This window comes from Sminthopsis crassicaudata, chromosome 1, assembly GCF_048593235.1.
Source record: "Sminthopsis crassicaudata isolate SCR6 chromosome 1, ASM4859323v1, whole genome shotgun sequence".
Lineage (NCBI taxonomy): Eukaryota > Metazoa > Chordata > Mammalia > Dasyuromorphia > Dasyuridae > Sminthopsis > Sminthopsis crassicaudata.
Window position 1 is genome coordinate 532,953,132 of NC_133617.1, and position 14,963 is coordinate 532,968,094.

A 14,963-nucleotide genomic window follows, 5' to 3' on the forward strand; every position below is an offset into this window, starting at 1 on the left:
CTTCCTTCATCAGAGAAACTCATTGTCAAGATATGTTTAATTTCCCCCTTAATACTAATTATTTCCCTTTGTAATTTTAAATGCATTGACTTTATTGGTGAAAAAAAAAAACTTTTCAGTTTTATTTATTCAAAATTGCCTGTTTTATAAAATTCCTTGTTTGTTTAAGGACTATTTCCATAAACACATCCCATCTTTTATATCTATATCTTGTATATATTTGGGATTTATTTTGATATATGGACCATTTATCATAAATTTGACAAAGTGCTCTCTATATTTTTGACACATATTAGATCTTTATCTGAGAAACTCTATAAAATTTTTTCCTCAGTTTTCTACTTTTCTTTCAATCTTGCCTACATTGCTTTTATTTGTACAATATTTTATTAATTTAATGCAATCACAATTATCTATTTTATATCCCAAAATGCTCTTTTTGTTTATTTATAAATTCCTTTCCTATTCAACAAACTTGATAGGTAAAAATTCCACATATTCTAATTTACTCATGTTAGCTCTCTTTATATCTAAGTCATATAGCTATTTTGACTTTAATTTGATAAACAGTATGAGATAATAGTTTATATCTAGTTTCTGCCCAATTCCTTTTCAAATTTCCCAACAATTTTTACCAGTGAGTTCTTATCCCCAAAGCTTAAATCTTTACATCTGTCAAATACAAGATTATTCTAATCATTTATTACTATTGTATACTTATTCTATTTCACTGATCCACCATTCTATTGCTTAGTCAGTAAAAGGTAGTTTTGATAATTAACACTTTATAATACAGCTTCAGATCTGGCACTGTCAGGCTTCCTTCATTTATATATTTTTTTCATTAATTTCTTTTATGTTTTTGAACTTTTGTTCTTCCAAATGAATTTTATTATTATTTATGGTTCAATAAAATATTTTAGTAATAAATTAGGATGGCACTGAATAAGTAGATTAATTTTGGGTAAAATTTTCATTTTTATTACATTGGTTCAGCCTACTAATAAACAATTAATACTTTTCCAATTATTTAAATCTGACTTTATTTGTATAAAATGTTTTATGATTTTGTTTATATAGTTCTTCATATAGTGAAGAGTTTGAAAATATTTATTAGATTATGGATGAAATAATGACACAGAGATAAAAATCTACCAACAGTTAAGAAGGTGTCTCATCTTACGATACAAATTATACTTCAACAATCTGCTCTTCCAGTGGACCTACTCAGGGAAGATGCTTTTTGACCCTGGCCATCACAGTCCAGCCTGGAGAGGGAGCAAAGCTGCCTTCAGTGACATGCAATCTTTGTCCAGGGGAATGTTCTTTTTCATTCTTTATGATCCATTGCAAAAACTCCTTTCACATGTCCAGATTCATGTCTACATGGACATGATCCTCAAGGTGGCTGATTCCCAGCACTACTGACAATTCATCCTGCTCACTTCAAAGAACATCAACTCTCTTTTTCAAAGAAGAATGATTAGAGTACTCTGAATGCCAGACCTGGGAAGAGAGTACTGCCCTTTCCAGACAGGCAATCAAAAAGCAGAAGAACATTGAAGCTGATTTCTAATTTAATGCTCATTATGGGATTGTAAGGATGTTGTTTTTTCAAAATGATGCACATAAATTTTAATACTTTAAAGAAATAATATTTGATAATGAAAAATATTTCAGAAAAGACAGAATCTTCTTTGTTCCTTTTAATAACAGAATGTGTATCTCAGCCTTGAACAATAAAACTGCAAACTATGAATTCAGTTTCCTCTAATGTGTGGTTTCAATGTTGTTAGGACTGCTTTAAAGCCATTTCTCTTTCATAGGCTCATCACTGTTAAAAGAATTGTATAGATCTAGCTGCATATAATTTTGCACTTGTTTTATTTTTACTCTTATGTTTGCAAAATTCTAATAAATGTTTTAAGAGTGTAAAAGTGTAGCAGGAATGCTCCTGGGTATATTATATTGTTACAATTATTTTAAATGAACTATTTGTTACTATCTCTTTTTGCAGGGCTTTATTGGTGATGCTGATATTTATATGGGTTTATTTTACATTCTGCAAAAATTTACTTTGCTAAAAATTTAACTGTTTGAACTTATTTTTGTTGAATCTCCAGGATTTTTAAAGTATACCATCATATTGTTTGCAAAAATTAAGTTTTATTTCCTTGTTCCCCATTCTGATTTATTCAATTTTTTTTCTTTTTATTGCTAATTACTAAAATTTTTCTTACACTACTGAATAATGTTGGTGATAATGGTTATTTTTATTTCATTCCTGATCTTATTGGGAAGAATTCTAACTTACTCCCATTACAAATAATGCTTGTTGATGGTTTTAAGTAGATGTTTCTTATAATTTTAAGGGAAAAAAATTCATTTTTACCTATACCTTTTAAGTGTTTTTAACAGGAAGGATTTTGTCAAAAAACCCTTTCTACATCTACTGATATAATTATGATTTTTTGTTGTTTTTGTCAAATTTTTGTTACTTTTGTCTATAGGCCATAGTTGACATTGTATTTATCAAACATTATGCTAGGTAAGTTCAATTGCTTCTGAGTCTTCTCTATTTAATCTGTTCTAGTGATAGTTTTTTCTGTTTTTTAAACTGATACCAAATATTTTTTATGATTCATCAATAATCTATTTTTTGTGTACAGTTTGATTCCAAAGCCCCCTTTCTCTCTTATTTTTTTTCATTATTTCCCTTGAAAGTCTGGACCTGTGTTCTTCTTTATGAATTTTTTTTTCTTCCCCCCCCCCCTTGCTCTCTGAATGACAGGGGAAATGACATTGTATTTATAGCATAATTTAGGTAATATTTTTATTTTATAACATTTTTGGCATGCCCCAAACATGAATAATTAATATTTTTGGTTATTTAGGTCCCTCTATTTCTTTAAAATGCTTTGTAATTTTATTTACATAATTCTTCTGTATGTCTTGGCAATTGGCTTCCCAGATATTTTACATAACCTATAATTATCTTGTTTTACAGTTTTATTTTAATTCTGAACTTAAATATCAAAAAAATATTATTTTCATACACACAACAGAATACAAAAGGGACATAAAATACATGAAACCATGCTTTTAAAAAGAATATCTATAATAAATTTTATGTTACTTTAGGCAGCTAGATGGCGCTGTGGATACAGTGCAGGGCTTAAAGTCAAGGGAAGCCAAGTTCAAATCAAGTCTTAGAAACTTCCTAGCTTTGTGACCTTGGACAAGACAATTAACCTCTGTCTGCCTATAGATCAGTGACCCACCAGTGAAGGAAATGGCAAACCACTCTAGTATCTTTGCCAAGAAAATCCCATGGACAGAGATTCACAGGGTCATGAAGAGTCAGACATGCCTGAATGACTTAATAACAAACATGTTACTTGCAGGATTGTCTTACTTTTTCTGTATTACCTTCTGAGCTGCTTTTTGTTCTTTTCTGTTCATTTTAGAAAAATGTCAAGTTTTTTTGTTTTTTTTTAAGTTACTATTGCTACCCCTCCCAAGCAGTCTTATTAAACCTTAAATCCTTTAGAACTTTGTCAAAAGGTTTCATATTTCATCACAGGTCCCTTGGAAACGTGGTTTCTAAGCCTCTTGACGTAATCATTTTCTTTAAAAATTTACTATTCTTGCATAAATTATTTTGGTTTTACTTCATAAGTTCATTATTACTAAGGGTTCTCTAAAATTATTTTTCATAATTTCTTACTGCAAAGTAATTTTCCATTACCACAATTTGTTCTACCTATCTCATATCATCTAAAAGGCAAGACACCCCTTTAAATTTAGTTCTCCCTTTTCAATCCTTCTGAAAAAGGAAATGTGTGACTATTCCCTCCCAAGTATTATGCTTGTTCTCTTTTGCTCTTCTTCTCTACCCTCACCCCACTCCTGTCCCTCCCATCGTTTGTCTTCCTGTGGAAGAGAATGAGAAGTGTTCATTTTTATTCTAATTATTTCATTCTTCTTTTTTTTTTTTTTTTTTTTTTTTTTTTTTTTAAGTAGAAACTAACAGGTCTTGTTTGATCCTAACTGTGGTTTTTGGTACTAAACTTTGTTTTGTCTGATGTATGTTTGTAGTATTTTTTTTAAATATAGGAGTTCTACATTTTGACTATGGCATTCCTGGAATTTTTCCTTTTGGGGATACTTTCAGGAAGCCATTTTAAGTGATAAGACATCTGTGGGATAAAGGGTCCTTTAAATTTAATTAAGATCTCTGATATTATCAATACTTTGGGATATAAATTAAAATTAGAGCATTCTGTTCTTTAACACAAAAGAAATTTGAAAAAAGCTAGTGGGGGGATAGGGAATATTTATGGAAATAGAAGTGAACAAAATATATCTGTGGTTAAGGTAAGATGAATTTGTATAATTAAGTCACCCCATTTAATGTCAATCAATCGACTAATTTCAATCATAGATCTTACACTAGGGATTCTTAACCTTTTTGGAGTCATGAACTCCAGGGTAGTTTACTGAAGATTGTGGATCACATTTGAAATAATATTTTTAAATGCATAAGATAAATTATATAAGGTTTAAAAGTACCAATTCTATTGAAACACAATTATCAGAATATTTTTAAAATAACTTCCCAGGTTAGAAATTTCTGCCTTATATATTAGATGTGAGATGTTAGATGTTCATTTGTCCAATGAAATGATTCCAGACAGAAAGTCTGTCAGAGGAATTTCATCACAACCTCTGAACCCGGCATGAAAGGGTTAACATTAGCTTGTAACAGGGAGCTGTTATAATAGAAGAGAAAGTATTTCAACTAGGAGGATTATTAACAAGTATTTCTAAGGAGGAACTGCCTGGAGAGTAGGTGGGGAGGATAAGATTCAGCTTTGTTCTTAACTTGTGTCTTCTCCTTCCCCACCTTCTCTCCTTTGGATAGAGAGGTACCTATCTTGTGAGCTTCAAAGAGCTCAGAGGATGCTGGATTTCCCACTTTCCTAGAAGCATCTTCAAATCCACTAATGGCAGTAGTATCTGGATTGAGAAACTAGGGATAAACTGGATATATAGAGTGTTGATTTCATAAGGAGCCCAAGAAAGAAGTTCTACCATGCTTAAGGGAAATTACTTGAATACCTCTTGAATGAGAGAAGAGGATTTCAAGTAATCTGAAGCTGTATGGTACCCCTTATATGCTATCTTGAAATTTAATTCACTTTCTCCAAGACTTTAGTAAATATTCCTTTCTAAAAGCTACTTAAGATTGACTGATTTCTTAATTTCTCAGGATAGACAACTATAAATATTAAGATAAATTTATTTTCTTTTGAGAAAAAAAGCATATCCTTCATACTTTTTTTCAAAGTACTTATAATCCCATATTTTGATTCCATTTTTGAGATTTTGATGCAATGGCAATGGAACTGTAGAGAAATTAGCTTCAAATCTGGTTTTGAACCCTTAATAGTAATATTGAGCACTTTACCTTTTGGGTCTTAGTTTTCTCATCTACAAAATGAAAACGTTGGTCTTCATGAGTTCTAAACTTATAAAGCATAGATACATAAATTATATGTATAATATATATATACATATATATATACATACATATATATATATATATATATATATATATATATATATATATATATATATATATATATATATATATAATTCTTTAAATTATTAAAGCTGAATCCAGAAAAGATTACTTTTCTAAAGCACTTAGGCAACCTGCTGAATATGAAATTACCTCTTCCAAGCAAGTTTCTATTTAATTAGTAGGGGGAAAAGTGATTAGGATTAGTCATAGTTTTCTTCAAAAAAACCAAAATCCATAATATATGTATAGTTACCAAAAACCCATATATAATTGAACATACATGTTGTAAATATCTCAGTAACTTTTAGCCTTTTTTGGAAGCATGTTTATGGAAATGGAACTGTTGGGTTCTAAAAATTATGTAGTATAGTTCCACATAAAACACTAAATTACAATGATAAGTAGCTCCATTGAAGTGAAATATCTTCTGGAATTTTTGCATACACCTCTGAGAGATATACACACATAAACCTCAAACAAACAAACCAGAGTGAAAGTCAAAAAGTGGGGTTCAATTTAGATGTATACTTCAAAACTTCCTGAGCAGGAGGCATTTCTTGTGGAAAGAAATGAGGGGAAAAAAACATACATGCAAAGACTTAAAAGCCATTTGTTTACTATTCACAATTGGCAGAGATGACTACATTATAAATAGAAATAGATATTCTACATAGATGTTCTCCCCAATCTATATAGAGGCAGGAGTTCAAAGGTAATTGTAACACTATATTTTGATGGCAATGTGATATCTCCTGCTAATTCCTAAAAGTAATCAGGCAAACCCAAGTATTTTTCATGCAAAATTAAAAGTGAAGCAGCTGCTTTCTTTCTAGAAAACTGCAAATAGTGTCCTTTTGCTTATGTCAACTGAAGTGGCAAACTTTTATAATCTGATAGGCAGTAGCTAAACTCCCACCTGTTAATTTAGAAAAAAGCCAACATTCCCTAATTAGGTCTTTTTTCTTTCCTTTTCAAAGTGACAAATGATAGTCACAATTTGAGAGCATGAAAAAAAAAATCCTGCATTAGTTTTTTCATTTGAAAAAAAAACTGGAGTGTTGGAAATTCAGCACTGAAAAGGAATTCAAGAAATCCAACTAATTCGATCATCTCATTTTATAAGTGAAAGTAAAGAAATCCAGAAATTTAATTGTCTTGGGTCATAATTAGCTAAGAAGCAAAACCCAGGTCTTCTATATATTTCTTAGCCTTGTGTTTGTTTTGTACCCATAAAATGAAGAACTCAAATAATTTTGTCGTTTGAAGGACTATCCCCCATTTCCCTAAAACATCTAAAGATTAAAATATATTTTCTTTGTATTCCAGCTAAAACATTCCAGATAAAATCAAAATATTTAAGTTACATTTAAAAGTTAAAAAAAAAAAAAACAAAAACATTTTGCATTCCTTGTATCCTACTGACAAGTGTTGACTTTTTTTTTTTTTAACCCCTAGGTTATTTACTCTTATGGATGAAAGGACAAGTAAAAATTCTAAACTGTTTTATGGCAACACAATTTGCTCTATGGTGATAAATGTATCACTCAAAAATTTCTTAACAATAACATCAAATAGAAGCGGAAGCAGACTTAGGAAATGGACTTTATAGTAATGTTTGCATAAAAGACTCTTAAAGATAGCAAGTAAAACATACAAAAAGACAACTGTTCAGAAGCAAAGAGGATGAGAAAATGAAGAAGGGAAGAGTTGGGAAAAGGTATGAAAGAGAATCTGAGGTAGAATGGTTAAGTGATACATATTTGTCTACATCACATATTTTGATACTATTTGCAAATGTCCCAATTTAATAAAAATATTTAAATAATCATTTATCTATCATTAGCTCTCAACTCTCAATATTCATTGTATATAACATTCATGTATGCTACATCATATGCCAAAACTATGCTTACTGAATTCATTCCACTGAACAGGTCACCTGATCCTACATGAGCTGTGTGAACAAAGTTTGTTGGCTCGCCTATCATGCTTCGGTCAATCCTCCGTCTCCTTTTCTAAAATGAGAAAAAATAAAACCAAAATCAGCTATATGTGAAAAGCATCAAAAATTGATCTTTTAATATTAATTTTTAAATTTGGGATAACTAACTTGTTAAAATGATTTTTTACAATGCTAATCAAATACTGAACTTTAGAAAACCTGTCAGAACTACATGTTATTCTAACTCAAGGACTTAGTTCAAATCCAAATATTTACATTATAAGGATTTAAATTTCACACTGAAAAAAAGAGAAAAGCAAAGCAAATACAACAAAAATTACTTTCATCAGTCAGCATGTCATTTATGCCTTTACAAATCAAAAGTTAAAAGTATGTTCTCACTCTGAAAATTTCTGTGCTAATCAAAATTTCTATTCATCTTTATTGTTTGAACTACTGATCTCAGAAATCAATATTTCCTAAAGCCATTCATAAATATACTGACTGTAATTTGATGTTCTCCTAACCCCAACTATGAACTCAATCCATGTGTCATTATAACATTTTTCTGCACTCTATCATATATGGATCACCACTCTGAATTCCTTGATTTAAACTTCCTTTTAACATCATATTTCACATCAATAGCTATGAAATATTGCTAAGCATTTGAAGAGGTAAAGTGGACAGAGGGCTATAGACTTGGAATCAGGAAGATCAAAGTTCAAAAAAAGTGCTTACTATAGTGCCTGGAACTTAAATAAATGGTTAAATGACTGACTGAGGAGAAGGCAGAGGAGAGGGTATGGAGGAGCATACATTCAGGGAAGAATTTGTCATAAACTAAACAAACTGTAATGTTAGAAGATGAACTGGGAAAAGGGAAAGAGATAAAGGTAAGGATCTGTTACTGGACCCTGAGGGAAAAGTGTGAAAGAAAAAAGTATAAAAGAAGAGGATGGGAGAAATAAAAAAATTAATGATCATACTTTTGAATGTGATTGGGATAAATCCATACAATATAAGAGGATAGGAGAATGGTTTGCAGAATCTAATAATACATTCACAATGTATTAGCTAAGAAGCAAAACCCAAGTCTTCTATAGATTTCTTATGTTCTTTGTATTCATAAAATGAGGAACTCAAATAAATTTGTAGTTCAGAGGACTATCCCCCATTTCCCTAGAATATCTAAAGATTAAAATATATTTTCTTTTTATTTCAGCTAAAATATTCCAGATGAAATTAAAATGTTTAAGTTTTTTTAAAAAATAAATCAAACATTTTACATTACTTGTATTCTATTGACAAGTGTTAAGACCTTTTTAAGACCTTTTCTAATTTAATTAATTTAATTATGCATAAATATTTGCATGTAATTAAAATAAGGGGATGAGGCTAAAACAAAATATTATACTTCAGCTGAAGTTAAGAAAGGTTTCTTTGACAAGGCAACCGCAAAAAGAAAAAGACTTCATTAAGAGATAAATTATAAAATTATGAAATGTATCATAGATAATGAATTGTCACTATATAACATACACATACAATATTATAAGATCTAAATATGTAAGAGAAGAATTTAAATGTCTTACAGAGAGAAATTCTGAGCAAAATAATAAAAACAGGAGATCATAATGACCCTCTTTCAGGGTCAGACAAATCCCAATTTTTAAAATAAGCAAGAAAGAATTTAAAGAACTGAAGGAAAGTTTAGAAATGTTAAATGTGATAAAACTCTGATGATTACTAGGAAGGAATAAAAAGGAATGTATGTAATTCTCAAATGCGCATCACACCTTTATAAAAAATGATCTTGTATTAAGACATAAAAAACTTCTCAAAAACAGAAAAGCTAAATTATCAAATGCATCTTTTACTGACCCTAAGGAAATAACGTTATTTTTAAAAAGAGATGAAAAAAAAGAGTTATTTAAAAGATAAATGAGATTAACAAACTTAATCCTTCACTTGCTTGTGGAAATATGCATAGCAGAAGTGCATACATTTAACATATATTGGATTACTTGCTATCTAGGGAAGGGAGTGAAGGAAAGGAAGGAAAAAGAATTGGAACACGAGACTTTGCAAAGGTGAATGCTGAAAATTATGTATGCATATGTTATGAAAATAAAAAGCTTTAATAACAATAGAAAATAAATGAAATTCATTTTTTTAAAAAAAAAAGTTGTATACTGATTCAACTGTTCTAGTAAGCAATCTGAAATCATGATCAAAGGGTTAGAAAACCTTGGATACCTTTTGATCAAACAATATCATTACTAGGTCTGTATCACAAAGATATTTTTTAAAAAAAGAAAGAGAAAAAGAACCTATATGTACAAAAATATTTATACTAGTTCTTTTACTTAGGTTAAGGATTAGAATTTGAAGGAGTGTCCGTTAACTGAGGTATGGCAGAAAAAGTTGTTATATATGATGTTGTTATATATGATTGTGATGGAATACTATTGTGTTATGAAAAATTATGAACAGGACGCTCTAAAAAAAAACTTGGAAAGACTTACATGAACTGATGTAAAGAGAAATAAGCACAACCCACAATACTGTACACAGTAATAACAATATTGTATGATGATCTGTGAATAATTTAGCTATTTTCAGCAACAAAACGATCCAAGACAATTTTGAAGCATTTATGATGAAAAGTATCCAACTCCAGAGAAAGAACTGGTGGACCCTGAATGTAGATTGAAGATTTTTTTTTCTTTATTTTATTTTTCTTGTTCTTTTTTTTTGCCTGTTTCCCATATACACAAAGTGACATACATGGAAATGTGTTTTGTATGATGCATGTACACACTAAGTCAAATTGCTTGCCTTCTCAATGAAGGGGAAGGAAGAGAGATAATTTGAGACTCAAGTTGTTTTTTTTTTTTGTCCCCCATATTGTCATTTAACTCAATTTTATTTTTCCAATTACATGTAAAGATATTTTCAACATTTACTTTTATACCTATATTGAAACATGGTAACCACACCTTTGACAGAGAGGTATTGCAAACAGAGTCATAATTTGGACATTATCAATGTTGGAATAATTTTTGCTTGACTATGCCTATTTGTTATAAGGGTTCTATTTTTTCTCTTTTTTCCAATTGGGGGAAATGGGATAGAAAAAAAAGAATTTTCCTTCACTGAAAAAAGATAATTTAAAAATAGACCTAAATTATCAGAAAAATATGAAATTATCATGGGGAGACTGAGTCAATATAATAAAAATGACAATACTACCTAAATGAATTTACTTATTGAGTGTCATATCAAGCAAAGTGATCTAAGAGTACCGGATCTCAAATTCTGTTACAAAGCCTTTGTTGTTACTCAGTCACTCAGTCATGTTTGATTCTTTGTGACCTCATGGGTGACAGCACATCAGCCTATCTTTCACTATCTCTTGAAATTTGTCCAAGTTTATGTTCGTTGCTTTCATGATAGCATCTGTCCATCTCATCCTCTGCTTCCCTTTTTCCTCTGCCTCATGAAAATTATTTGTAACTGGTTAAAAAATAAAGATGTTGATCAGTGGAACTGATTAAAGATACAACATAAAGAAAAAAACCCAACAGTAGCCTAAGGATTGATAAACACAAAGATCCTAGCTACAAGGAAAATAATTCACTATTCAACACAAAACTGCTAGTAAACTAATAGAAACTAGGTCCATACTCGTACTGCACATTACATGCATAAAGACAGAGTTAGACAGTTAGATATTAGTGTGCAGATAGTTATCTTCAGATATGATATGAATATGATTCTATACCTGGTTTCTGCCTGATTACTTTCTATACCATCATATTACTGTGTTGGTTTTCTTCTCTGCGTTATGTTTTACTTCTCTATTTCTCAACTCGTAGTAAATCATTATGACAGTTATTGCTTTGTTACAGAATATAAAACTCCATTTATAATATTTATCTTAGTAGATCAATCAACCAATCAACAAACCTTTATGTATCTATCTTTTTCTCACAAGAAAAACCCCAAACAAATATAAAGCACTTAAAAAAGGAATTAGAGGAACAAGGAAGAAAATACATTTTACAAAAATGACCATGGAAGAATTTCTAAATAAGGGATTGGGAAGATCACAGAAAATAAAATGAATGATTCCAATAAAGTTAAAATTTTTACACAAACAAAATCAGTGCAGTTAAAATTATAAGGGATTGCTTTCTATAATTTTTTCCACTAAGTTTTTCGATAAAGGTTTCATATCCAATATATGAGAAATTGGTTCAAATATATAATATGGAATTCTCCAAAATTTAAGTGGTAAAAAGTTATGAATAGGCAATGCTTAAAAGGAAGAAACTGAAGTTATCAATAACTATATGAAAAAAATGCTGCAAAATTTCTCTTATCTTTAAACTCTCATTTTCTACTGACTACTTTCCCCGTGATTTACAAATATGTTCATCTCCACCTTCAACCCCAACTATTCTCAAAATAAGTGAAGATCTGATATAATTTCTTCTCTCTTTTGTGGTTAACCTTATTGAGAAGGCTGATGTTGATAATTGATTTCTTCTCTTCTCTAGCCTTCTAAACGCTATCATCTGGCTTTCAAAGTTATCATTTAACTGAAACTGTTCTCTGCAAAGTTACCAATGATTTTTTAATTTAGTGGTCTTTTCTAATTTTAAAGAATTATATTTTATCTTTTTAAAAGACTCCCTTATCTCCATCTCATCAGCCCCCAATTGAGAACAAAAGAAAAATAAAATTTCTATTACATAGAAAGTCAAGCAAAATAAATTATGTTGGCCATGTTAAAAAAAAAAAAAAGTCTCATTCTGCACTGAGTCCTTAACTTCTCTATCAGAAAATGGATTGCATATGTCATCACTAGTCATCTGAAATCAGACCTGATCACCTGATTATTGTCCTTATTTCTTTCAAAGTTGTTTTTCTTTACAACACTGTTGTCATGATATATATTGTTTTCCTGGTAATTAACTTTCCCTATTTCTCTGAAGCTATCCCTATCATTATTTCTTATAGCATAATAGTATTCTACTATGTATCTTGTTCAAATCTTCCATTTATGGGAACCCATAAGATTCCCATTCTTTGACATCTCAAAAAAAGCCTAATTTTTCAGACAGAGATTGTTTTGTTTAGGAATAATCCTTCCTTTGAACTTGTATTTTTTATTTTCTCTTCTCACTCCTACTTTCCATGCTGAGTAAAATTTATTTCTGCATCCAATACTTGTAAATAGATTTGCATTCTTAACTTCTCTGACCAGTTCACATAAATGAGAGGTTTGAGTGTCAACTGCTTCCCCTTGATTTCTAGTTTAAATGTTTATTTAGGTACACTGATTATGTGAGATAATTTTCACTAAACTTCTTTCCTTTTGTCCTATTCCCCAGTGTATTCCTTTTCTCCTTGATTTTCCATTTTTAAGATCAAGACATAATAGAACTACTCTTAAGTCTTATCTAATTTGACTTCCTTTGTGATTTGTGATGTTGATAACATTCAAAAATACTTATAGAATCTCACCACAACTGAATATAAGCAATTTATTCATGTTTAATCCCTTATTTACCTTTTCACATTCTCTTAACACCAATATTTGAACTTCAAAATTTGTTATACAACTTTGATTTTTTTTTTTTTAATTAAAAATGCTTGAAAATCCTATTTCAGTAAGGGTGTACTTTCCCCCCTGTAGCATTATACTTAGTTTTTCTGGGTAAGTTTTTTTTTTTTTTTTTTTTTTTTTTTGCTGTAAGTCCCTATCATTTGCCTTCTGGAATATAATTTTTCAACCTCTCTACTTTTTTATGTGGTGACTAACTGTAGTTCCTTGGTAGTTCAATTCTTATTTTCTAATTACTTACAGTATTTCCTTGGGAATGCTGAATTTGGGTTATAATATTCCTGGGAGTTTTTATTTCAAGGTTTCTTTCATGAAGTAACCAGTGGATCCTTTTCCACTTCTATAATATTCCTTGGTGAAGTGAAATTTGGGCACTTTTCTTAAAGATTTTTTGAAATATGATGTCTAGATTCTTGTTTTTGGTAACAGTATTCAGAGAGTAGAAGGAAGATTCTTAAATTTTTCTCCTCAATTTGTTTTCCAGATCAGTTGTTTTGCTATAAGATATTTTATGTTTTCTTCTATTTATTCCTGAGACTTGATTTTGTTTTAATAGTTCTTGTTGTCCAATAAAGACTTTGGTTTCTATTTGGTCCATTCTAATTTTCAGGGATTTTATTACTTAGGCAAGGTTTTGTTCTTCTTGTGTCAAGCTGTTAATTTTCTAACTTTTCTTCCATACTTCTCATTTCTTTTCCATTTTTCCCCTAGCATTCTCACTTCACCCATAAACAGTATTTTTTTAGCTCTTTTTGGCAGCTATAGTGCACAGAACACTGGCCTGAAATTCAGAAAGATTCATCTTCCTGAGTTCAAACTGGCCTCAGACACTAGATATTGTGTAACTTTGGGCAAGTTATTTGCCTCAGTTTCCTCATCTGTAAAATGAGCTGAAGAAGGAAATGGTAAATCACTTCAGTATCTTTGCCAAGAAAATCCCAAGTGGGATCACGAAGAGCTATATTCAATGTACTTATTTACCTTAACCTCTACTATGAAAGAAGTAATGGGAAAGAAGGAAATAAGTATTTATTAAACTTCTATTATATACTGAACACTGTGTTAAATCTTGTCTTGACAATTTTATTTATTTAATTTTCTTATGTTTCTCTTGTTTAAAGGATTTGTAAATCAAATATTCTCCTCCTCTCTCCACCTTTTCTGGTAGAAAATCTTTGGTTAGTTTTTAAATGTGTTTTTTTTTCATTTGCAAATTAAATTCCTTTATTTTTTTTTAATCTAGTATTTCTTTTAGGTACAGAATAACTGTCAGTTTCATGAACTAGCATACTTCATAAATGAAGGTCTTTCTCCTATAATGCTTGTTACTGAAATTATTTAATTTAATTACTATATATCCTGGATCTTCAAACATGGTGTTTTTAGATTGTTTTTGATTTTGTTATTGCTAAAAGTAACCTACAATTTCAATTGTTCAGTCAATACTTTGTTATTCAAGTTCAAAGATTCTATGCAGTTTAATGAAAACAAAGTAACTTTTAATATCTCCTATATTTCTTAATACATCCCTATCTTCTTCCACCCTCAGAATTATACCTTGTAACACGAAAATAAGAAAAGAAATAGAATTAAGCAAAATTTAATAAGCATATCAAACAAATGCTATTTTATATGTAGTTTTCCAATTCAGTTATTTGTTTCTACAAAGAAAGAATGGGAAGAATTTCTATATCTTTTTCTTTTTAGATCAAAATTGGTCCTAAGCCTTTTCATAGTCTTCTTTTTTGTTGGTTTTGTTTTTGTTTTACTTTCAAAGACTGTGTAAAATGGTTTTTACT

General features: G+C 29.9%; 1 protein-coding gene across 4 annotated transcripts in view; it reads right to left on the bottom strand.

Moving 5' to 3' along the window:
* Nucleotides 1-14,963, bottom strand: part of CDC42SE2 (CDC42 small effector 2) — a 105,155-nt gene that overhangs the window by 9,605 nt on the left and 80,587 nt on the right. For all 4 annotated transcript variants that reach the window (XM_074281866.1, XM_074281865.1, XM_074281864.1 and 1 more), the window contains one exon: nucleotides 7,501-7,602. In XM_074281866.1, coding sequence (XP_074137967.1) covers nucleotides 7,501-7,602 — 102 coding nt within the window. The remainder of the gene's footprint in view (nucleotides 1-7,500; nucleotides 7,603-14,963) is intronic.